The sequence below is a fragment of the Osmerus mordax genome, chromosome 9 (assembly GCF_038355195.1).
Source record: "Osmerus mordax isolate fOsmMor3 chromosome 9, fOsmMor3.pri, whole genome shotgun sequence".
Classification (NCBI taxonomy): Eukaryota; Metazoa; Chordata; class Actinopteri; order Osmeriformes; family Osmeridae; genus Osmerus; species Osmerus mordax.
Window position 1 is genome coordinate 9,288,616 of NC_090058.1, and position 26,269 is coordinate 9,314,884.

At 43.4% G+C, this 26,269-nt stretch overlaps 1 protein-coding gene across 2 annotated transcripts; it reads right to left on the reverse strand.

Annotated features, from left to right (window-relative positions):
* Nucleotides 1-74: 74 nt before the first annotated feature.
* rock2a (rho-associated, coiled-coil containing protein kinase 2a) lies at nt 75-24,979 on the reverse strand. 2 transcript variants are annotated; one of them, XM_067242717.1, is made up of 33 exons: nt 24,319-24,979; nt 14,821-14,902; nt 14,602-14,702; nt 14,125-14,262; nt 13,558-13,818; nt 13,202-13,346; nt 12,765-12,903; nt 12,570-12,661; nt 12,214-12,373; nt 11,716-11,779; nt 10,913-11,001; nt 10,458-10,506; nt 9,178-9,313; nt 8,763-8,854; nt 8,280-8,526; nt 7,983-8,089; nt 7,584-7,743; nt 7,156-7,316; nt 6,780-6,964; nt 6,559-6,628; nt 6,366-6,469; nt 6,086-6,272; nt 5,650-5,743; nt 5,411-5,505; nt 4,946-5,137; nt 4,371-4,539; nt 4,170-4,240; nt 3,991-4,079; nt 3,680-3,758; nt 3,279-3,546; nt 2,664-2,877; nt 2,288-2,387; nt 75-1,497 (listed from the first exon to the last, which is right to left on the reverse strand). In XM_067242717.1, exons 1-32 carry the CDS (start codon nt 24,415-24,417, stop codon nt 2,300-2,302), a joined length of 4,227 nt encoding a protein of 1,408 aa, XP_067098818.1. In that variant the 5' UTR covers nt 24,418-24,979; the 3' UTR covers nt 75-1,497; nt 2,288-2,299. The 2 variants fall into 2 exon arrangements, with proteins under 2 accessions (XP_067098818.1, XP_067098819.1); XM_067242718.1 differs by lacking the exons at nt 75-1,497; nt 2,288-2,387 and adding an exon at nt 1,674-1,925.
* Between the last annotated feature and the right edge of the window lie 1,290 nt (nt 24,980-26,269).

Consider the following 26,269-nt stretch of genomic DNA (forward strand, 5'->3'; position numbering starts at 1 on the left):
AGACTTAAAGCAGCTTGTAAACTTTGACGTCTGCTTCGATACCTGAAGAACAGCATACACAGCAGAACAATCCAAACCGGAAGGCACATCCATGTCTTTATTGTTGAACTGGTTATCATAGAGCTGTATTAGAGCAATATCAAACATGCAATCTGGATGCAGCGCCTTTTAAATACAAAGTGGACAAGGCAGTATAAATAATACAATGTGCACTGTATGTCGTCATGTAAAATATATACCATGTATATTTATTTATATATGTATAAAACGTGCTTTTCAGAAGCTTCTTGGTTAAAGGAGAGCACTTAAAGCACACACCTATTACTCTCCATCTGTAAGATCCACACCACGTGCCCAAAGAGGATATTTTTTCTTTTTCTTTTTTTACAAAAACATAACAGACATTCAAAACGACTTCAATTGCATGTTACTGTTCAATACTTCAGCTTGTGGGATACATTTGCGGAACTTGTATTTTGTTTTAACAACAAAATAAGTATCTTCAAATTCCCCTCTTGTTCCCAGAAATGATCAAAATAAAATGCAGAATTTGTTTATACCACAAGTGGATTTACCAAAGGCATGAAGGCAACAGCACTTAGTGAACTTCAGGGGCAGAGGATAACATGCACTGCTTTAATGTTGGCGGTGATAGGTAGCCCTGATCAAGTAGACTGGAACAAAAAACTGTATAATGTTGTGGTCATACATTGCTTATGTGTCGTCTAGTTCACCCAGATGTACATTCAAACAAAAAGGAATCAAGCTAACATGTAATGCCTAACCTTTGCATCCTTTGCATTCAATTGGTTGCAGTAAACATTTCCCTCAAATAACGGTTTGGTTAGTAGAAGGTATGGTAAGACACATACAAAAGTGAGTGACTTTGCCAACTTCATCAATGTGATATCCAACCATGCGTTAACAGTACTTATTTTCTTGGCTGTAGTGTTCTGCATCCATTATCTATTGTAGATATGTTGGCTATGAGCAATCATCTATTTTACTGTGTAAAAGTCTGTGTGTGGGTTCAGGTTGGTAGAGGTGGGTAACTTATCTGATCTCCTCAATCCTGACAGTCTAATCCATCAGCAAGTGTTGTGTCAAGATAAATGCTTCTGTCCCCTGCAAGTCGCCTATCCATTTACAGTTGTGAGGGTGATGTTCTGAAGGAAGCGAAACGTACTTGGACTGAACCCATTTGCAGAGTCTGAGAATCCATTCACACTGCTAACAGGAGTGAGTTTGTTGGCACACCAATCTCCAGAGTCCAGTGGATCAACTGACAGGGAATGACAACAGTTTCAAGACAGCAACCAAGTGAAAACTCACCTAAGTGAAAAATGTATGGAGAAGCTGGATATAAAGTCCTCAGGAAGAGTGAAGTAGGTTTATATTTGTGCATCCGTGTCAGGTCATATGCAAGAGCGTATTGTTTTGTCAGAAGGAGAAACACCCACCACCTTGAAGCTGCACCATACTCCCAAGTAAGTTTAACTGGAGAGAGAGAGAAAGAAAGAGATAGGGGCAGTTAGTTTTTGGTGTGAATCATCAATGAAAATACTGGTTGCATGTGTCACACTGATGTCATAACATCAAGGCAGACATCTGATCTCAAATGCAAGTCACCTTGCAAAGCACAACATGCACAGAACAACAGTCACATGCAGTTTACGCAAACTCTCGCGTGAACACACCATCTTTCCCACAAACTACAAAACACGCTTCCTGGGCGAATGTTTTATTGCAAAACTTCACACTTGTCACAAAACAAAACACAAAGTCACTTTTACACAAAAATAAAAACAGTCATGCACACTGGAAACACACTGGGCACACGACTGGCACACGACTGTTAGGATTTGTGTCGATGTATGCTGCTGGAGTCTTCCCGTGTCATCTTGAGGCCCTCTGGTTTGGGGGGGCTGAGGTTAGAGGGATACACGTCACAGACGAGCCAGCCATCATAACACTCTACAGTAAACGTACTACCAAGTACGCGGAATTGAAAATCAATTAAAATAGTTTGTTTGCATAACTATATCTCAAATACAATTGATATTACACTAGGCTTTTGAAGCACCGACGAATGTCTGGAGGTGTATTAAAGTACAGGTCAGCGAAACACAGACACTGAACTTCTAGAAGGAACCGTTTCTGGATCGATAACCTAAAAATGTTCGAAGATTGAAAGACACCAAGAGCGAGCAGTCAAGTGTTCCACAGCAACCAAACATACGCCACACTTTAAACTCATAATCTAAGATTCCGGCGCATGTTACCATACCCTATCTTTTCATCAGAAATTAAAAGAAAAATCCCCATCAATATCGTCATCGACATCATCCAATGCCCAGTGCCAGTCCTGAAGACCAAAGTCGATAATTCTGAAAGGGTTAAGCGATGGTGTTTGCAGATTCCTTATTGAGTGATCCATTTTCCCCTCCATCTACTTTATCAATTACTTAATTATCAGTCACAAGTCACAAATTACAAGTGTCCAAAAACCTGGGGGAAACTGCTCATTCAAACTTTAATTACCATTGGTTAAGTTTCTAAAAAACTTTACATAACCCTTCACTTGAGAACCAACTGTCAACATCAACCATTCCTCACAATCCGCCACCGGTCTGTATTTTGACCATATGTGCCCCCCCTCTCACCTGCTCTTGCTGGGGGGTAGTTGGCGGCTGGGTCTCCTCATGGACTGGCTGGGCTGGACCTTCATGGAGGCACGGGGAGAGGAGCGGGCAAAGTGCTCGGGAGCAGGAGGCTTCTTAGGGATCCTCTTTACCAACCGGCCCACCCATTTCTGCTGTTCCTCCTGGGAGATGGCTAGGAGCAGCAGGTTCTTGGCTGTCGACACATCATAGTTCACTGGAGAGGGGGAGAACAAGAGGAAGGGAGGATCGGATGGTTACTCAGGATACTTACTAAAAGAATGCTTTGAGATATGGCAGCCATATCCTCCAACATAGGGTGACTATAAAAACACCCTATAGACAGGTGTAAACAAACAATACAGGAGAATGCGTACACAGAACGGAGCACATCTGCATACAGAAACAACGGTTATTTCCCAATAAGTCATTTCCTAAAGTAATAGTGTAGTGCTAACTAGAACCTACTTTACAACTATTGGCAATAGTTGCAAAGTAAGAAGTAATAAACACCACACTTGTGTACTGGCAAAACAACAGACACAGGGGTCTCAACTAGTAAGTATCGAATTCCAACTGAAAGCCCCTCCCCCCCCCCCCCCCCCTCTCTTTCCGTACCTCTACAGGGTGCGATGACCTCCTCTTTCTTGTCCATGTGGTCCTTGTGGCACTTGATGTGGCAGCGCCGGCACTCCAGGGCGGGCGGTGGCTTGAACATGTTCCACAGAGGCTTGGTGCAGGCCTCGCAGTTGGTGGGGAAATGGTAGAGTGTGGGAATGAACTCGTGGCCCTTGTGGCAGATGTAGCTGGACTTCTCTCCAATGGGAAGAGGCTCAACAGGAAACTCCGGCTCCTTCTTGCTCTCTCCCTCGTTGGCGTACAGGATCTGAAGAGGGATGGTGGGACGATTCACAGCCGTCATCAAGATCATCTATACAGTATGTGTGTCTGAGGATGGATACATTGCCTAAAATGAATGCATTCACTAAGAGGAACATAAAAACGAAAACAGTTATTACCTGGAATATCCTTGGAATTTCTTTGGAATCTGCTCGGTACACGTCAGTCTGTGTGACAGGTCTAACATGGAAGAGTTTGCTGCAAGTAGTGAGAAATATAAAAAAGAAAACATTAATAATATGAAAATATGCAGTGTTATTAGCAGACTACATTGTTATGGGTGTATTGTATTAAGTGCTATAAACAAAATGTATGTAAGGAATAATCTTTGGAAGACTAAAAAGCTTCCTATAAGCCACAATACAAGCCTTGGTCTACTTGACTTGACATCTTTGTCATCTCAATGACAGCACGTCATCATTTTACTCACTCTATGTCAAGCACCATGTAGGGGTTTGACAGCTCCTTATCTTGCTCACTATTGTAGAACAGAATCTTCTTACTGCTCACGACCACATACTGGGGAAAATTGAATAAAAATGTACTCAAAGACAGCTGAGACAAAACACTTGTTCTAATGTTTGAATTGAGAATTGAATTCGTTTTTACCTTTTTTTCCCAGCCAAACTTCTTGGTGTTGTTTCGTACAGGGAGAGAGAGCCAGCCCTCCAACCTTGTTTCTAGGAAGGAAAGAAGACAACACATTCATATGAGAACTTGATGAAACAAGAATTGAAAGGAAATTGGGATAGTCAATAAAAAGGGAAAACATAGAATTCTTCTCAAAAATGTTCCTGTGTGTGCAGTCACCTGTGTAGGAGTCGTCAGTGTCGAACTCGGGCCCGCTGCTAACACTGGCGGAGTCCAGGGAGTGAACGTTTACAGACTGGAGAAGGTTCCGCAGCTGCTCGATGTCGCTGTCCTTACTGTCCAGGGCCATCTGCAGCTCGATGCGCACCTGGCTCTCATCTGCTATTTGCTGGAGAAAAACATTTATAATATTTACATATTATTCATTTAGAAGATGCTTTTACCCATATATTGTGTCATACAAGTAGTGCAAATACAGCAGCAGATCAAGAATCAAGTTATTGCACTGAGCCTAGTAAATCCCGGCCAAAGTAACCGCATCACAGCTACCAGGCAGACTGCAACAAGAATAGTAACTCAACGAAATAGTTAATAGTCCTGTTTACACGGTGATATGATGAATGATTAATTGACGGACATATTCTTTGTATCAGCCACCCACTTTCCATGGTGTTGATCTTTGTTTTAGTTAAATGAAGGTTGGTGTAAGGTTGTGTTGGATCCAACCACCTGTTGTCTTTTCTCTGATCCTCAGCGGTTGTGTTTTGGTTAGTGGGAGGTTTCGTGTTACTGACCGCCTGCATGTCGTTGATCTCTCTCTGGTACTTGATGATGGTGCTGTTGAGCTTCTCTTTCTCCGAGCGTAGCTCCAGCTGCAGCTTCCTGTTCTCCTTCTCCTTCCGCCGCACGTCCGTGTCGTTACCACGGCGACTGCCTCCGCCACGCAACTCCTTCCTGTTCATGATTTCCGCTAGTTTGTTCACAGCCTGACATGCAAGCACATACAGCAGAAGCAGTCATGATGTGATTTTATGCAACCACTAACAGTGATTTTATGTCCGAAATAGTCTTTCTATATATATATATATATATATATATCAATTATAATTTTTTTTAAACAGTTTGAATACACACCTATTTTTAGGTGTTGTGTGAAGTGTTTCCAAGGCTATTAGTTTGTTTAAAGCAGTTGGATGGGAGTTTTATACTACAGAGAAGTATCAAGTAAACCAGAAGGGCTTTGTGAAGTGTGCTCCCACCTGTGTCTTCAGTGTCCTTTCTGTCTGGAGCTGCTTCTCAAACGTCAGCTTCATTTGGCTTATCTGCTGCTCCCCATCCATCGACCTTTCCAACTCTGAAAACACAGCAGACAGTCTTAGATACAGTGCTAACGTTCTCCCGAGAGCCTACTCCCTAGACTGAGGTGCCCTGAGGAAGGGCTGTGGTCTCTGTTGCAGGATAAGGACTAAATGTACATATGCCAAAATGACCAATGAACCTTCGAGAGTCTCCTTCAGTTTGTTATTCATCTCTTCCTTCTCATTGGCGAGGTTGGCCACGTCACTTGTGAGCGTGCGATTGGCCTCCTCCAGCTGGTAGGAAAACATCAGGCAATCAACTTCACAGAAAAGGTACATTCCATGAATAACTAATTTTAAGTTTTAGTTTACAAAAAGTACACAATGAACTCGTGCTGGTATAGCTTTTTTTTTTGGACTGTGATAACAGGTGTTTCCTTTGCTATTGAAGCAGACAATTGTGAAACCACACTGTAGGAAGCAAGTCTTCTATACATATAGCTAGCGGCAAGCAGTAAGTACAGAAATATTCTATTGCTTAAAAAAGGCTCATCTTGCAACATCCTCCAAAAGCCAGAACCACGTCTGCTCTGTCCCCCATGTCTGTGCGTGGGGCTCCACGCCCCCTTCCCTCACCGAGCCGATGGTGATGTCCTTCTCGCCCAGCTCCTGCTTGTGGCGGGCCATCATCTCCTTGAGCTCCAGTTCCTTCATGATCTTCTCCTTCTCCAGGTCCGAGTACTGCTCCTCGGCGATGGAGCGTGCCAGCTGCTCCGAGTCCGCCTTGGTCAGCGTGATCTCCAGCTGGGCGGCCAGCGAGTCCCTGAGAAAGGTCAACGGTCAAGTCAGAGGTCCATCGAGGTCAGTCACGCCGAATATGGGACCACAAGCTCCAGACCAGTATGGCTCTACCCACCTCTCCTCCTGGAGCTCCTGAAGGGATTGCTGCATGTCTTTGTAGAGCTTGTTTTTCTCCTCACACTCCTCCTTCAGCTCCCGAACCTGGGTCTTATACAGCGTCTGGCGGGCACAGCAAGCAGACCTCCATAAAGCAAACACGTTTCCAAATTGCTATATACACAGTTGCATCAGCAACATACTTGACTTACAGAGAAATACTGCTCCGCCTCCAGCTGATCCTGGAGTTCCTTCATCTGGCCGTCAGAGTCCTGCCGTTCCCTGCGAGTACAAACGCACACTTAAGGGACTGTGTGCAAATCTTCCCCTCGCGAGTGAAATGCAGCCATTGACTCACACAAGCTATAGAAATGGATTCTTTAGATCTGATTTCAAAATCAAGACTGCGTTCTCCTTTCTAGCAAGGACTGACTTCCGTAGCTCCTGGTTCTGCTTCTCCAGACTGCGTTTGATGTCCAGCAGGTGGTTGGCCTCCTGTTTGAGCTGCTTCTCTGAGGTGCGCAGTGAGTTGAGTTGCTGGTTCTGGACCTTGAGGTCGTTCTGGGTCAGACTGCGCTTCTGGGTCTCCTGCTCAATCTTCAGGGTCAAGTTTTTCACCTGGCAGAGATCAAGTGGAAAAGATGAGGATGAGAATGGGTAATTAAATTGTTTTTCTCAGTTGGAGACTGTGAGTCATAATTCCGTTTTCCATCTCTCGTTCACAAACACAAACATGGACCAACACACAAAGAAACAAAAAAATGCGTTCCCAAAAGTAAACACTTGCAGCCACAGGCTCCGATACAGACCTCCTCTGTCAGCCTGTCCTTGTGTCTCCGGAGCTCGTCCAGCTTCTGCAGGGACTGCTTGTAGTCACAGTCCAGCATGCTGCTGTGCTTCTCCAGCTCCAACATGCGGTTTTCCACCCGCATCTTGGCAGCCCTCTCCTCCACCAGCTTCTGCTCCACCTCTGAAGGGGGGACGACGCAGGGGAAGGGGAGGGAAAGGGGGACAGGAGAGGGATGGGAGAGAGAGAAAGAGAGTGACAAAGGGGCCAGAAAAAGACCAGAACAGAGAGGGACGAGAGAAGGACGAGCGTGGCAAAGAGGGTTGTGAGGAGGGTTTGAAGTGTGGCATGGGAGAAGGGGACATTCAGTTTCAAACCTAATTCTATCCACCGTTCTCATGTGGTGGAAGGAAGATGAATAAACGAATGAATGAATGAACGGGCCCTTACCTTTCATGGCCTCTGATTTGGCGCCCTCTATGGACTCTGTGATCTTGCTCTTGTCAGCCAGCCTGGCTTTGGTGGCCTTGTGGGCAGCCTCCTCCTGCTCCAGACCCTGCTGCAACACCTTCAGGTTGTACGTCATGTCAATCTCCTTGTTGCTTTTTTCCTATCAGAGCAAAGGGGGGAAGGGTGAGCCAGGAAGAATGACACAGAAGGATACAAAGCCACAACTCGAGCAATAGCTTTGATATTCAAATCTCATCAAAATGAATTGATCCAAACGTACTTGTTGTAAATTGACTTATTGCCTGGACAGTAGCACGTATTGAAGTCCTAAAACAAAGTGCTTGTTTCTGTAATGCATTTTCCCCAGGTACCCATACTGCAAGTCATGTATCCTCTTACCTTCTCTAGATCTGTGAGCTTCTCCTGCACTTGTCTCTTTTCCGTCTCTGCTTTTGAGAGGGACTGTCTGACCTGCCGCACTTCATTCTCCAGGCCAGAGATTCGGCCTAAACACACACACACACACAAACACACACACCACAACGGTAAGGGAGAGAGTGAAGAAGAGAGCTTCCCAAGTTTACAACATTACAAATACACACCTTGGTGCAATATGTGCACGTATTAGTGCAATCCAGAGTTAATCTATGCAGACAGTCCCTCCATTCCCCCCATCTCTCCCTCCCTGCCTCTCACCCTGCAGGTCTGCGATGGTCTCCGAGCCCTGGCTGTGCTCCCTTCTCTCTGCCTCCAGGGCAGCCTGCAGGCTGATGCAGTCCTTCTCCAGGCCCAGCTTGCCGTGTTCCAGCAGGCAGCACTTGTCCTGCAGGTCCCTGGTGTTGGCCTCCAGCTGCTGCAGCTGTTTGCTCGTCTCTGTCTGGGTCTTCCTCAGCCGGGCAGCTGACTCCGCCTCCACCCTCAGCAGCGCGTTAGCCTCCTCCAGCTGGAGGAGAAAGATACACACACGCGCGTGCCCACACACACACACAGAGAAACACACACACACAGAGGAGACACAGACATGCAGAGGCACACACACCACACACACACACAGAATTTGCCCGTTGTCTGCCTAATATTTTCAATTAATAAGACACAAGTTAATTATATTTGGGTTAGTGAAGTCTTATCCTGAAAAACAAGAATAAAAGAAACATGAACACATGCACACACACACACCTGCCGTTGTAAGTGAATGTTCTTCTCGTTGGAGATGTGAGAGTTCTGGTTTCTTCTCTTCATATCATCCAGTTGGTCTCGAAGACCGTTAACTGTGGAGAACATCTGATGTGAGCATGGAAATATAGCACGTTGTATTGTTACACTAATATTCCTTAATATTCCTTTGGCTGGCAGCATTAATATTTGTTTGTTTGCCATCTAATTGACAGCTGTAATTGTTGTTTATTTGGCGTTTGGCAAAACTGAACTGAAATTACAACAACAACAAAAAATCATATATGCACAAACACTGTCATAAAAATGCCCTTCTGTGACTCATTTTGTGTACACTAGGTCAGGAAAGAGGTGAGTGATTGCCACCCACTCCTCAGTGCTGTTTGTACGTCTGCTCTGTGTGAACGCGCAGTCTCACCTTCGTTTTCCAGGCAACGCTTCCGGTCCGCCTCGCTCTCCGCCTTTCTGTGGCTCTCCAGACTCTTGTGCTGCAGGAGAGCCTTTTCCCTCTCCAGCTGTCTCAGGCTGGACTCCAGACCCTTCCTGCTGCTAACCTGTCAAAGAAACACCCCGCTCTTAGTTACTACCCACACAGCATCTATGAACACACTACCTAACCAAACAACAGCTCCATGACATTCTCGTTACTAGGACATTCCTTCAAGTGAACAAAACAAGGTAGAGATTGGTACCCGTTTGGCTACTACAAATGTCCTAATATAATTTCCACAAAAACAACAGGGAGACAAGAACTGTACTATCTAAACAGTGCTTCTAACCTGCTAGACATGCACATAAAAGGTAAGAGGGCTGCCGTATGTTGACTATGATCCGCAGTGTGTAGTGTTGTTGAGCAAAGTTGTTGAGCAGTAAAGATCCATGTCCCATTAAAAACAGCAGAAAGTATTTATTTCAAACAAACCTAAGCTAAAGAGGTCAGAGAGGGGGGAAAAGCTCACTCATGTTTTGTGCTGTATTTTTTATTACAGAAGGATCTTCTTTCACAGCCACGGCCGTGCCCCACTGTCCCCAGGGCCTTCCCTGGTGTTCCTTCATGTTTCCCCTGGTACTCCTGCGTGTTTCCCTTGTGTTCTGGAGTGTTTCTGTTGTGTTCCCCCTGTGTTCTCCGTGTTTTCCCTATCCTCTGTCTATCTGTGTGCGTCTGTGTGATGGGCGTGTCCTCTCCCTCTCTCCCCTGGCTCCCTGCTCCAGCTCCACACCTGCTCCTTGTCTGTAATAACCCATCGGCCTTCCATTATCATTACCCTCCCCATGTGTATATATGTTTTTCTCCCTTGTGCAGTGTCTGATTGTTAGTCTGTTGGTTGCGTTTCATGTGAGAAGTCATTGCCTTCGTGCTCCTGCCCATACGTTGTCTTGGGTTTTGCCCGTTATTTTCCGTTGGTTTGCATCCGATTTCTGAGTACCTAGTTTTCTATCTTTTTGAGTTAGCTAGAAATACACGTCAGTTATTTTGATCCTTTCTGCTTGCCTCTCCTGCGTGTGGGTCCACTTGCTCTGCTACACACCTGACATCTTCATGGAAGCATTCAGTTTGTCACCACTGATACATAAATTAACATGATAAAAACACAGGTTGAAGCCGCAGAAGGATGATGTGCTTGTTCCAACACAACATACAGACGTGCATTGTAGTAGCAATAGGTGTGTCGTGTGAACTTGTTCGAGACCTCTCACCTCCTCATCGAGTTCTTTGGAGATCTTCTCAAGACGAGCGCTGGCAGTTCTGCAGGAATGGGAGAAAATGTAATGTTATTAAGAATTCAATAAAGTCAACTCAGACTACAAAGCTCAGAGAGCCTCAATCCACTGAGTGCTCCGCAGCACAGCAGGTTCTCGTTTCACATATCCAAACGACTAGAAGACTGATTAATTGAATCGGGTATAACGGCATTAAGCTGGGCCAGAAATCTGGCCGTCTGTTTTCTGAAATGTCTCAAGAGAGGGAATCCTAATCTAGGATCTGTGCATTTCTACATCAGCTGATCCGAGAGATGCTTGTTGCCCTGCTGAGGATCCCTCCTACAGAGAATCAGGATGAGGGGAAAGGAACCACAAGCAGCAAATTCCAAAAAGCGGAGGTTAGCGCTGCATGTGTGAAGCTCACCAGTGACGAGCTGGAATGTTCTTACCTGCACTTGTGCTCCAGCTCGTCTTTGGACTGCATCTCGTTACTCAGCTGCTCCTCAACCTCATGCAGCTTCTTCTGCAGAGCAGCCGACTGGGGGAGAGGAACGAGGAGGAGAACCAGCCTAATTACTTATCAAGAGACTCTTCCAGGAAAGACAGGCGTGGGTGCGCTTCTGGGAGTGCCATGAGGCGTCTATCTGCATATTATATGTTTTATGATAATAAGGGGGCACTTATGACCAACCTTAAAGCACTTCTTTCTTTCTTTTTACTCATTATATCCTTAATAGAAATCCTTTTTATATGTTAGTTGTAATGCAGAACTGCACAAACAATCCAAACCAAGATTTCACTTGAACAGAGAGCACTTTACAGGAAATGTAGAACTATAGAAGAGTAATAGATAGATTTATTTATGTTTGTCTCAACAAACTCAGCCGGTAAAAGCTGATTTTATAGGATAAGCCTTTTACATTAGGGATTAGCTGCTTGGTCTGAGTGTGTTTGAGACTAAGTAAGAAACTGTAAAATCACAATCTGCCCAAATCTTATGTTAAGCTAAAGGCTAAGATAATGATTATGTCACAAAATGTAATTTTTTTTACCTTGCCACTCCTATGGCAACACTACAGTTTAGATGTTTACATTATTTGACTCTGACTGAAAAATTGTCCGTGTCCTGAATATGAGTGACATTTTAGCAAGAAAAAATGCTGAACTATATCAGAATAAGGGATGCATCTGTTCTCAGTTTTAAATCAGTAATCCCAATTCAGAAAACAGAAGAAAACAGTCCTGTACCTACCTCGCCTATCAGTGATGTTGATTTTTCATGTGCAACTGCAGAATTATTTGAGTCTTTTAGTAATCTGCAGAGAAAAGGGTGTTGTTAGAAAACAATTGATTTATTCATTACTGTCAATGTCAGATGCCCAGCAGCTAAACTGCAACACTCATGTCACAACGTGATTATCGGGCTGGATAACTGATTGAAGCTTACTGGTAATTTCTCAACTGTTGACAGAGTTACAAACATTTGGATTCAATACTCATCTCAGATTATGGTGGTGAATAATCATTATAGTCTCAAGTTTATTTTTTGAACATCAGACATGCATCAGAGAAAATGATGGCATAAAGTCATAGGCTGACAATGCAAAGAGGCTGTTTAATACAAAAACAACCAAATATGCTTGATTTATCACATCTTTCACCATGGAACAATGGAAACATTCCAAACAGCACATCTGAACTATTTGAAACGTGTATATGTCTCCACTCTCAAAGACAGTAGCAGACTCACTGGTTCTCTTTGAAATAGGTGAATCCAACAAAGGGAAGCTGGTTTCCCACAAACGCTTTGGGAGTCGGAAAGGTCTCTACATCGCCTTTATCATCCTCAATCTCATCAAAGTTACTGGTGTCAATGTCACTGCTGAGCTCTGGTACCACTGGAGCAGCCGCTGTGAAACAGAGAGAGAGACAGAGAGAGTAAGTTAAAAAATCTAAAGTGTACAGAAGAGAGTGGGGAGGGAGGCAGGGTGAAAGAAAGCATTGTCTAGATACTTCAGTATGGTAATCATTTCCCCTGCATTAAATCCCCAGCTCAGGAGAACAGCTTTGAAGTATTACAGGGTCCTTAGCTTGAAGAACACTTACTGTCTCTGATGGTGTTGAACGTCCACTGGTCATTCTTGAAGAACGGGTGTCTCTTGATTTCCTCCACCCCATTACGACCAAGCCTCACCTCCCTCCATAAACAAACCCAAACGGAAGTTAGTAACCTGGGAATACTTGAGCGACGGAATGAGTACAGCAGTATGGAGTATGGTCATCATCCTGTCCTGATCTTACCGGTCAGTGAGGAAGGCACAGATTAGATTTTTGGCGTCTTTTGAGATTTCCACGTCATCTGGGAAGTTAAGAGAGTTCTTGTGATCCATGATCTTGCTGTACGTTCCGACCAGAGAGTCAGCATAGAACGGTGTGTCACCTAGCAGGGAGACCCATCACAAATGATATTTCTTAATCATCATTCAAAAAAACGATGAAATCTATTTTTACACTAACCAAGCAACTTAACCACAAACAAACTAATCACATTCCAAATGTGAGTACTTGTAGTATTTGTGTAATGTGATATCAAGACTGTTCACAACTTTGCGTTGTCTTTACTTCTAAATAGAAACACTAAGTAAAACCCTTTTGTGGTTTGCTGTGCACCGCCATTTAAAATATTTTACAACCACTGACAGGTCTGTATGGATTGTGGATGTTAAAAGTCAACCCACCGACTAGCATCTCGAAGATGAAGACTCCTACAGACCACCAGTCACATTCCCGTCCGTAGTAACCGTCGCCCCCCTGGGACTTGAGCACCTCAGGAGAGATGTAGTCCGGAGTTCCAACTGCAGTGTCACAGTGAACCATGCCCGTCTGCAGCAGGACACACAACCAAGATGACAAACTGACATTCTTGTTGACAAAAAGTTTACATTTTTTGGGGTGGGGGGGATTGACAGACTGTAGGCTACAAGGCAAACGATGATATTCTGGAATAGCTTGTTTGTGCAACAATATAATGAGATAACTTACCTGGTTTCAAATCCCAACCCGAAATAAAATGCACTGAGAACAAGAAACTCACCGTGTCCATTTTCATGCAGGTGCCGAAGTCGGCCAGTTTGAGGTGTCCATGCCGGTCCAGGAGCATGTTGTCAGGCTTGACGTCGCGGTGGATGAACCCCATGGAATGGATGGCATCCAATGCCATGACCACCTCGGCTGTGTAGAACTTGGCCCACTTCTCCGGGACGTCGTAGGTGCTGGTGAGGTTCACCAGGTCCCCACCAGGCATGTACTCCATCACCATGTACAAGTAGCGGTCGTCTTGGAAGGCACAGCACAGCTGCACCCAAACGGGGGGAGAGGAAAGTGGGGTTTTAAGTTTCCTGGTTTTTAAGTGGGGTTTCCAGCCGCAAAATGCTCAAACTTTATCACGCAAACTTACAGTATGCAATAAAACTGTCCTGTGTTTTTGAGCTTACATCACATTTCCCATAAATAATTGTTTTTGCTGTAGCGATGAGGGACATTTACTCACTAGATTTGAGCAGACCTTTTCCATCTTCGTTCTAATTAGCTCAAAGTCTTAACTCCTATGTTATAATCACAGCTGTGGGCTGTGTGTGTGCGCCTGCACTGCGGGCCTCACCTGAACAACCCAGGGGCTGTTGGCGAAGGCCATGATATCCCTCTCCTCCCAGAAGAATGCTGAGTCTGAGCGCTTGATCATCTCAAACTTGCTCAGCAGCTTCATGGCATACACCTTCTGAGACGCTTTGTGTCTCACCTAGGGACAAATGGAACATCATTATCACATGAATGAGGTACGACTGTTGAGAATTCACACAAGGTCAAAGGCCACCCTGACTGTAGATACAAGCACACAGAAGCATATAATAGCCAGCGGTGCTGTTTGTTCGTTTAAAGCAGTTTTTCACCATTATCACCATGCCTCACCGGGTAAGAGTGCGTAGCACATAGGCTAAAGCCATAACGCAGGGGATATGGTTTGATTCTGGGCCGGGCCATTTCCTACATGTCCTCCCGTACTCTCTCTCTGTTTCTATCAAAGCTGGAAAAGGCCCCAAACAATCTTAAGAAACAAACAAACCACATGAGAACTCACCAGCTGCACCTCACCAAAGGCCCCTCTGCCAATCACCTTCACTCTGTCAAAGTCCTCAGACTTCATCTGGAACTCTCGAATGTGTCCCATGACTTTCTCATCTGCCAAGTTGGTCATACATGCAGTCACATAAATATATGCAAACCAATGTTGTATCTTTTTCATCTTTGGGGAAAAAAGTGGATGCATTCACCCACACGCCCACATCCATGTACTTACATCTGTTTAAAAATGTTTCAACGTTTTTGTTTTTCCGTAGAGCTGGGTAGTCCAGATCTAAAACCAAGGCATTCATGGAATCCTGTGAAAGAAGCAGAAAGCTGCATGATATGGTAACAACATGGTCTGATTATATTCTGTCCAATACACATAATTGGAAAATAAAAAGTACACAATAATGAACAAGTTTCACCATTGATGACAGAATAACAAAAGTGTTGATTGTTATAGGAATTCTTATTGTTAATTACACAAAATTCGGAGAGAGAAAAAAAAAAAATTATACAAAAGGATACCAGGATACCAGTCAATATTTTACTACTCATCAGGTTTAAGAAACTGTCACCTTATGCCCATGACAACTGAACTCATGAAACACTGCCATTCCCTGGAGAGTGTATTAGGGCATTCCAACATTCCTAACTTGCTCTGGGTTAATTGCCATCACACTTAGGATCTTTTTATTTATTTATATGGTTATTTTAAGAAACACTGTGGAATGCAAGCACATGGGTTGCCAGAATTACCTAAATTAAATAGGTAAATAGGTTATTCAGGCCAAAAACAATCCCAAAGTAAATGACACTTATAAATCAACAATGTGAGTGAACAACAGAAAGAATACTACTGCTTACACTCACGAGAACATTTGCGATGGTTTATTAATTTAAATTGTGTTGCCTATACTCTCCAGCCTGGTTGTGGTCAATTTGACATGCCCAAACACTCCAAAACTAATGTGCCTTTTTATTTTAAAACTGCTAAGACAAGCATTGCAAAACAACCTACAACAATCCCTCTCTCTCTCCCAAATCGCTCCCTCCCTCCCTCTCCCCTGCAACAGGCAGGCTTGGGTGAACCAGCCATTCCATTTCATCATCTAAACTCTACTTCCCATTGAAGGACTGACCTCACAAAAAAATACTATTTAAGGGAAAAAGCACACACACACACACACACACACACACACAGTTGATCCCCCTTCGAGCTCAGCAATACAGGAAATGATACACCCCGCCCAGAACTCTGATAATTTCACTGTGTCATGAAGCCAGTCCCTCAGTGTGTAAGCCATTTCCTGTGAAGCAGCTTCTCCAAATAGCAGACACAGCCCTCACCCCACAAAACACACCAAGCAGCATTTGACACAAACTGGCACATGCACAGGTTCAAGTATCAGCACTGCAGACCTTTACAGACATGTAATAACTGCTTTTGTATGAAGAAAGCTCTCGTGGAACTCAACTATGTAGCCCGTAATGACACTACAGCCCCTATGGAAAAAGCATTAGGAAGAACACTCATAAGTTTGCATATCCATTTTAGAGCAGAGAAAACTCATGGATGAAGGAAAGCTCACTCATTGTGTGTGTGTGTGTGTGTGTGTGCGCGCACCCAAGGGATTGCGTGTGGAGGTCTGTTAAGTGGCCCAGTTGTCTAAGGATACATAATGGGAATTTGTGAACCCACCGCAAACTATAAACTCACTGGGTTTATGGGTACCAAAGATATATTATTTTAAATATCCTTTTAATGATGATGTTTCACCCAAATAGGATGCAAACGTAAACACTGGCCCACTTACATTCATCCAAACATACCTTCATCCCACTCAAGCAAAGCAAAATGTATGCCAACAACCTGGATGGAACAAGCTACTAACAGGTTCCTAGAAGATTAGAAACCCAACACTTAGTTACCAGTTTCCCACACATTCACATGAGGCATCTTCAGTTCAGTTTTTTTACATCCAAAAAGTGTACTTGTCTGGTGTTTTTTGTTGAGAATTAAAACAACCCTTCTTAGTGCAGGGGTACACACACTTTGTGCATCCTTTCACTTTTGTTAAAATTACAAACTAACTTCTTAAAGAGACAGTATCTAAAAAATCATCACCAGTTGGCAGACTAGTAATCACACCCTTCATATCCCATCGCTTCGCTAGATTGAGTCATTCTTTAGCTTGGCCACAACGGCAGGCTGCTTGCAATCAGTACAACGTAATCAAGCCAGGTTGCTTGGCAACATGAAAGACTGAGACACAGTGAATTGCAGATAAGAGGGAGACCAAAGTTGGTAACAAGCTCAAGCTCATGTCAATGCCATGTACTGAAATGAAATTATACCAAACATCAAACTTTCCAGACATCCTGCAGCAGGATTCATTATGGACAGGAATAACTGAAATGTGTATCGCTAAAAGCATAATAAGTCAAACAGAATGGCTAGGCTTTATTGAAACAGGCATCGCAAAAAAAGAAAAGAAAACATAGATACAGTGTGTGACCTGGGTCTGGAAATGTCCTCCACGAGGCTCAGGACACTCTGGCAACCTGCTGACTAATGGAAAACCTCCTTGGGGCTCACAACACTTTAGTTTCATCCTTTTATCTGACTATACTTTCTAAGAAACTGGGACAAAAAATTCTCTGGAATTAGCCTAAATTAATATCTTCAAACAAAGTGTAAATATGGAGATGCAATACCAGCACATCTCACCCCTATGAGAAGAACATTTCCCTTGTGCCAGTTCCTCCCAAAAGCCCTCATCTCCAGGCATGTGGAACAGAAAACAACCTGCTCTGGACTGTAAAAGGCTGTAGTAGAAAGCTATGTTTTGATCAAATTCCAGACAGTTAAAAATAGTTCCTTGTAGAAACGGAGGCCAGTGTGAAGTGAAGCAGCAGGCCTCCATAACTCTCCTCCAGACACAACTGAGAAATGCAGTTTCACCAAACAGCAAAGGCCTCCCATTTTACATTGAGACAAGGTTGATAAGGGAGGGCTAATTTTGATTCAAGTTTGAGACTTGTATCAAATATCTGCTTCTGTTCATCGCAACCGTACAGATGTCGTGAAAACAAAGTCATTTAAATGACCATGGCGAGAAGGTTTCCAAACTCAAACTATATTGAGTTCTTCCTGTTGGTACATGACTACCTGGTACAGAACAGAACTGGTCACTAACCATTGAGTAGAGGTTTAATGAGGTACCACAACAAGAGGTGACACACGTTACAAAAACTGTCTGATCATGTTTCATCACAGTGTTTGTCATAGGGCTTAAGTACCACTGTTGTGACTAAATGTGTGAAATGTTAAGAGTGTAAAAACAGTGTGCCAGTGCTGTGTTTGTGTGCCCTGTGTGTATGTTAGTGCGGTATGAGTGTGTGTATGCTCTGTGTGTACAGACGCGTGCTTGTGTGGGCAGCTGTCTCCTGTAAAGGAGGCAGTGATGGAGCGCTACGGCTGAGGGCCAGATGGATGAACAATGTTTGAGTGGGAAGAGCGCTCCCCTTCGTTTTTCTCTGCCTCCTGACATGACCGCTTCTAAAAATAAAACACATTCCAATCTCCAGGTAATAAAATCCTTCCCGGCATTCTCACGTGCACCCGTTTATGACTACAGTGAGGCATCTCTTCACCAACAACACAATCCCACTTGAATTAGCTCCTGGGAAGCTAGCTCCTGTGTTCATTCAACAGGCACGTTCCTTTAACCCCCCCCCCCCCCCCCCCACCCCCCCCCTCCCACTTCCGGGCATTGCGATGGACCATGAGTGCATGTGACATGGAATACATGCAGGCGATCTAGCCATTGTGAGGAAACTGCAGGCCAAAAAAGAGCCTTGAGGAACATGACACATCACAGAGGACACATTAAGAGACTCTGGTCGAACAAGTTTAAATTGTAGTACATTCGTAGGCCGAAGGACATCAACCATAAACATCCAAAGACCACACCTAAAGAATGCATAATTCCACAATTGTATGATTCTAATCCATTCCGATTGGTTCTACTAACATGCGTGCAGCAAGTCTACATAGTAGGATGGAACTCAAGTGCTCCAGGTAGGAAAGATTGTATTTCCCTCGTTGTTTACATTTCTGCTGGTGGCCCACTCACTGGCATGCACGCACTGCTATGTGTGCTTACGATTCAAAATGTCTTGTTTAACACCTCACACTGGGTGTTCCCTCAGTACTACGGAAAATCTACAGATGAATTCTGAATATCTGATAGGTCTGAGACTCTAATATTGCAAGGTGGGAGAAATGTAAAACAGCAGTTAGTTGCTGTGACTCTTCTGGAAATGAAACTAGAATAAATCAATATTAAAAAAGTATACATTGAAAAATAAAGTAATTGCAATTAAAGAGCTACATTGGTCTCCAGAGGGTAATTAGCCTTAGAGCCTAATAATGAATGATGAAGAAGAACAGGACAGGAGAGGGGATCTTAAGAGAGGTGTGCAGACTGGCTTGTTTTGTAGAAATTGGCCCAGGCCACCATCACACCGCCATATATGGCAGTGTTTCTCAGCAGCAGCACATCACAGCCAGCACTACTGCCTGCGAGGCAGTGGCCACGTTCCCAGAGACAAAACCGGACACAAACTCCACTGGCTGTGAGAGCTGCAGCTGTGGATGTGTAGTGCATGTTGGACTTGAACCACCCCCCTTCCTCCCCATCCAAACACGCACATGCCTCCCCATCACCCCTCTTCTGAAACTGCAGATGTTGGGTGTGTGCGTCTTGGGTGGGGGCAGTAGGAGAAGTGGCCGGGGGCAGAGAGAGCGAGAGAGAAGAACGAGAGAGGTTAAGAGAAAGAGAGGGTGGAGACAGGAGAAGGATGGGGTGTAAGAGAGTGAGTGATGAGGGGGGAAAAAAAGGTTTTATGCAAATATAATCACATTTTCATAGCAAATGCTCTGAATGTTTTGGCCTATCCACCTCTAACAAGTAGGAAGGTTCCTGTTTCTAGGTTAACACCAAGCTTTACCAAATGGATGCAGTCGTGCTATGAGCCATAAAAAACAACACAAACCCACTTAAGGTGCAACGTGTCTGGCTGGAAGTCCAACGATGAATTACCTCTAACTGGGAAGCACTCTCAGACTCGTACTCCATCAGTTCAAACTGTTATGCGTTTGCTATACACAGACACTTCCCCGAGATCAATTAGCCAACTCTCCCCACTCAAAACAAGTGAGCAGAATCCGTAAACAAAAAGGCTGGTGAGAAAAAAACAAAGAACAGCAATGTGGGGTCGAAGTCTTAACGCGCTTGTCTTTTAAGATAAACATTTGCCCAATCATTTACCCAATCAATTTCTTAATCTAGTCCCAATCCCCAAACAATCCTCACTGATGATAAAACTTCCTGTCCAGATGGCAGCGCCCCAGACGGGCAGACAACACAGCCACAGATGCAGGAGACAACGTTACCCAACACACGGGTGGGGTTCTTCCTAAATTTACCTTCGAGAAGCAGATGATCTGCTTCAACATTGGATGCACGGAATACACTCTGTTCGCCTTTCAGTGCTGCTACTTAATCAGAGAAGGCCTGGCTTGAAAGAAAGTTATTGATAGTGTCCTGGTGGTATTGTGTGCTTGAGTCTGAATTATGTATGGTTTATTGTTGCGCAACGTTATTTTGGAAAAGCAAAAGAAGAAACCAAGAAAATAGAATAGAAAGGATCTATAAAAAGAACAGTCCTAAAAAGTTCTAAATTGAGTGCAAGGTAAAGATTGAATTTGACACGTTCCAGTTAAATACAAGGTGCCTCTCCTAATCATTATTACATCACAAATGGAATTCCTTGCGTTTGCTGCTCTGCAGTGAGCTGGGCATTGGGTTCCCTGTCCACCTGCTTCATCATCAGTTAGTCATTTAGATTGATCTCAATGCTACGCATGAGTTTGCAGACTGAGAGTCATGCCAAAGCCCCAGTCAACAGGGGGGTGTAAAAAAAAAGCAAATGTTGCCAAAACATCTCTCCTGGTTGCAGATGAAGAATACAAACTAGACAAGAGAAACTACTGGGTCTCGATGACCATTGTGTTGTGGTCAGATTCGGTGCTTATGTTACCGTTGTGTTTATCGTTGGAGAATGCAGGTTTATGAGTCTGTCAGTGGTCATACTAGGAAAGAGTGATAGAGTTTAGAGTCGTGTATGTTTGCTAGTGTTTATTTAGAGTAGAAAACAAATCAATCTGGGGGTGGGGGGGAGAAAGCGAGAGAGAGAGCGAGAGAGAGTGAAAGGGGAAAGTGCAGCAATTCAGAAGGACTTTGAGCCCCATATATAGTTCCAACTATTTACTCAATGAGGTCATTTCCTTGAGTAGAGAGAAAAGGCTACTCATGCCGTAGCAATCAAGTGTGCATATTTCTTTATCTTGAGAATGGCCTTTCTTAATGCTAGGCCTCAGTCATCCCTCTGGAGCCACAGTTCCCCCAGAGCCCTGCCGCTCAGATCACTAACTGAACCAATCTGGGCTTACACTTCTATGTTGTCTCAAGTCTGATTTTATTTTCTAATAAATTAACACTTTCAAGATTAAAGTCAGTGGATATGAGTATTGGGTAACTGCGAGGTGAATTAGATTAACATAATATTCATAAGTCTTTGAGAAATGTGACTCAATGTTAAAAAGCTCACCTACTGGAAACTTAATAACACCAGGCAGCAATGTACCCAAACGGCAGGCCAAACAGCTGACAGGGCCAGACTTCAAATTGAAACATAAATTCATGACCATATATCATGTTCCAATGCTGCTGAATCAAAACACTACCACAAAATGGTGATGCTCGACTGCGCTGTAAAGCACATCACTCTCTCCATGGAAAAAGGTTTATCTGTATTTGACTGCAATCATGATCTCATCCCCTTATCCTGGGACTCGAGTTTCCAGCAATGTAGTACCATTTATAGAACCCTACATTTTTACTAATCTAATTCAAACTATGTTCAATGACCGGAGCTCTAGTAAGATTAGCCTTAAAATGTACAAGTTCATCAAACTACATGTACACAGACACACACAATTACACACATTCCTTGTTGACTAGTGTGTTCCTTCAGAGAAGCAGCAGTACTGGTCTGTTAGTTTCCTGATGTCTCTCTTCTGGGCATATTCAACAGCTTTTTTAAGCGCAATCACTGTACACAACGTCCCACCACTACAGTCATCCACATCCTTCTGTCTTTGTGAAACTTTAAGCATGGCGTCCCTGACTGGGATGGCAGCAGGACAGGGCTCCCTGGACATGGATGGACACATACCCAGTCTGCCTGGACTGTCAAGCTCTAGAGTCAAAACGACAGCGAAGGTGCACTTCCTTCTGCACAGGAGCATAGCTGGAGGGATACTCTAGTGAACAACACATGACACCATCAGCCCCTTTAAAGGAGGGGATCTGCTCCAGTTGACTGAAACAGCAGAATGCAGCAGAATGCTGTCTCATCCCAGCAGACTGCCAGCAGTCCTGTCAGCTCTCTGCAGTCTCTCAATCAAGTCAGTAGAAGTTGGTAAATCAAAAGAAGTAAAGCCCTACCCTTTAACATCGATTCTGTCTTTTCAGTCATGAGTGAATGTGTTACAGCAATTAGGGAAGAGATGATGGAGAAAGAAGAGTTGATGGGCTTTTAGGAACTGACTTTTTGGAGACCTTTTTCAGTGCAATATGGAGAGTGGTATCAAGTGCATACAAAAGTGCATATCAAAAGGGAAATTATAGGGTAGAGATAAAAAATATATATGATCTTATCTGTTTGGGCATGTTGAGAGAGTCAGTCTAGTCCATGTGATGTAAACAAACAGAACCACCATATGAGAGGGATGCTCCCCGACAGAACATGACATGACGTGCCACTTGTGATAAACATTCTACAAAGAGTAGGTGGTTATGCTAGTAAGCTACCACCTCAAGTGTGGTCCATTTTAACTTTGGCAGGAAGAGTAATTGGTTAAGAATACGGCTTCAAGATTTTGTTTACTGGCCCATCACCCTAACCCAAGCTATACCAAATGAGTAACAATATCATATCTCAAAATTGTTGCACAGTATTAACTCAACTTCCTGTATCATAATAATAATACAATTATTTCCTAAATAAAAAATATTACGTAAACAACACCACACCATAACACCCCCCAGCGTACAACACCTAGATATTGACCACCAGTGATAATTTAAGCTCTTGAACTGGACAGAAGCTTGGCAGCCCTGAGACTGTATTCCCTTACTATACCTCAGCACCACATGGATCTAAACACACCCTATGTTACTGCTCTCCACTTTCACAGATGGACAGTGGAATACTTGGTATGGAACTACAATCAAAAGGTGTGTGTGTGTGTGTGTGTGTGTGTGTGTATGTTAGAGAGAAGAATATTGTGATTGTCCTCTTCCATCTCTCTCAATCACAAGCGACATGAGACTGCTAAAAATGGCCTGGGAGGTGAGAAGGCTGCAAGCTATCAACCTACGCACTCTTCCCACACAACTTCAGTCTAGAGCACTCATCAAGCTCTGATCTCTGCAACTATGCAAGAAATAAACATAATATTTCTCTCAGCCAAGAAATAGGCCTATTCATTATCTACTTCAAGGCTATGTTGACAAGAACTCTCACTGGGAAGTACAGAAAACATGGGCCCAGAGAAGCAAGAAGAAATATCGAACATGCATTTGCTTAACTGTGGTTGAAAAGACCAAATAACAAAAGAAGGAGAAAAAGAGGCTACAAACTTTCATAAAGGGAGTAATTACAGCACAAATATTGCCCGCAGGAGGGCATTAATGCATCAATCAATAGGCTGCCTTTACTAGACAGCTCAGTTTTCGTTCATATCTGGCATTGCTTTCAGTCATGTAATATCATACAACATGTACGCTTGTAGACCTAAATAGTGTTGCAATGTCTGTCATATTCCGTACAGCTATCAACTGTAAGCCAATTATCATCTTGGAGCAACAACACAGTCCAACACATCTGTCATGGCACAGGCGACAGGCGAGCCATAGAGGCATGCCATCAGTGTCCCAATGGTCATCGTGCCAAACGTCAATGGCATAAACTATCCGTACGATTACCCCATTCCTTTCCAGGCGGAAGATGGCTCTACGATTTAGCCGGAAATAATAAGGTCTCCATAAGCGGGCTAGACATGCTGATTCCAGTGATCCATATAATCTGCACACTAATCTGCCGTAGTTCGTACAAAGTATTCCAAACTAACGATTGGAGCTCATGCCCGTATTTGTTTTACGTTCCAGATATGCCTTACGAATGGTGTAGGCTACAGTTTATTTCACAATACTCCTAGCCTACACATTGTTGCACACATGTTGCACCTATGTAGCTAAATGAGAGTTACATTGCAGTGTAGCCTACATACAAAATACGACAGCGAGCGATATGTAGCCTATTTTATTGCTGTCAAATAAAGCCTCATAGTCAACTGCTGTAGGCTACGTTTTCTGAACTATTATTTTGCATAATCAAAGTGTTGGTGGAGAGGAAGTAGCTGCTTAGAAAATGACAACAGAGCGTATTGAACGTTTGGAAATGTTCGAATCAAACGCTCGTACTCGTACTAATTTTTGAGAATGTTTTCATCTATTCTTCCGTGAAAACTGAAGAAGCAGTGTGGATACAACAGAGGGTTATTAATAATTAATAATGTAGAATAGACGTAGCCTACCAGCAAACTTTCCAAGTTTATCGCAGACCGTGGATCTTTTATCATGGCCTCCAGTTTTATCAACCGGTTTTCCATCCGTCTCTCTGCGCCAAACGACATCTTTGGAATTAATAGAGCCTGCTTCTACAAATACGACGAACCGTGTAAAGACATGAGTTTACATCAGAAAAGTGTTTTGTTCCTAAGCAATGGCCGTGGGCCTAGCTGTCTTCCACTCGCCGCCCTCTGAAATCGCCTCTCAATTGTAGGCTAGTGCACAATGAGGAAAAAATATTCCAAAGGGAACTGCAGCGCACCACAAACTTGCACGGTCGTCTGGTCCTCGTGTTCCACACTTTTAAAAATTAAAAATAAACTTATGGTACTGTTCTCCACATTAGATCATACATGCTCCACACGGCGATTAAGTTTGAATTTTGAGCAACAGGGCGTTTTCTTTGCCCCCCTCCCCTCTCTTTTTGGGCGCCTCAAAGTGCTTTGCCTGAATTTCAAAAAAATCCCGACAGAGTCTGCAGTTTTCTATATAAAGCATTAGAAGATCCTCTTACGAATTTTCTTCAAGCATCATTTGATACAGGCGATCTGACACGGTAAATACTGCCGTTCTCGCGCTAATTACAACAATGTTGTTCCTTTGCTGTTTCAATGGTCAGTTTAACACTGTACTTGTAGGCAATGACCAAAGAGCCAATGATTTGACCAACTGGTAAAATGCAGCCCCCGTGAATTCCACTCTGTGAGCTGGGTTTCTCTCCTCCCACTGACATTGACATGCACAGAGAACCTCCTCTACCCATAAGCCTTCTCTTCTTTCTATCTCAGTTCAACTATCATCTAGAGTTTAGACAATGCAAACTGTACGAATAGTTTCAAGTCGACTTTACATCTTGATCTTGTTTAGTATTGGAGTTTATGTCTACAAATTAGTAATATGTAGCTAAATGTGTGAGGAAAATCAGTATTGCTCGAACTGGATGAAGGACATGGCTTGATCAATCACGTTAAGTGTAGTAGCCTACGTTTCAACATTGGTGAAACCTATACGCAGTTAACGTTATGGAACGAAATATTTTCTTATGACATGATGGCGAGTTGTCCCAGATATGTCCAGCAGTGGGCGCTGTAGGGGTTACCATTAGAATGTATTACGGCCACCTGCATGATGCCCTGAATAATTTGGATACAGTAAGTACCTACTACCACTAAATGGATAAAAAAAATCCTACACATGATGTAAGACACCAGTACATGCCCAACCCATCTGATCTAAAAAACCTGGATGGGGGGAACTAATGTGGAGTCTATGGCAGCTAAAGTATTGCTTTCTCCAACCTATGTTCTGATACGTGTAAGATTAGCCATGATCTAACAACAGCTAGACAATGTTAACGCTCACACAGTCATACATTTATTCGCACATGCATCTATTACTTGTACATGCACAAGATCACTTTTAAATGTGAGATAAGTAAAAATAATAGTAGCACTCTCATTCTCTAGTGTATTTTATGATTTTCTGTCTTTCTGTGTGAGAACAGCATGTGCAGGCTATCTTCCTACAATAGACTAATATTACTCAGTTTTTGCAGTTTATACTTAAAACACATATTGAGTCCAGTTAATTGATTTCAACTAAAATAACAATGTTGACTAAACCCTATAATCTGCTTGGTATAAATACAATGTGGGGCAGAGTAAATTGTGGAGGTGAAACCAGAGCAATGTGAGGAAAAGACACTGGGTGGCGCTAGAGGCCACAAATCAAGGCAAGGATATCACTGAATCTCAGCAGTACACCCATAGATAAGGTTGGATTTGTTTGCTTGAAGAAACTATTTTGCTCATAACGAAGCAGGGAACAGGCTATAATCCTTAGGATAGTTAGACTGACCTTTTGAAGCACCTTATAGTTCAAGATTACAGAATCAGTGAAGTTCTGATATTATAAATG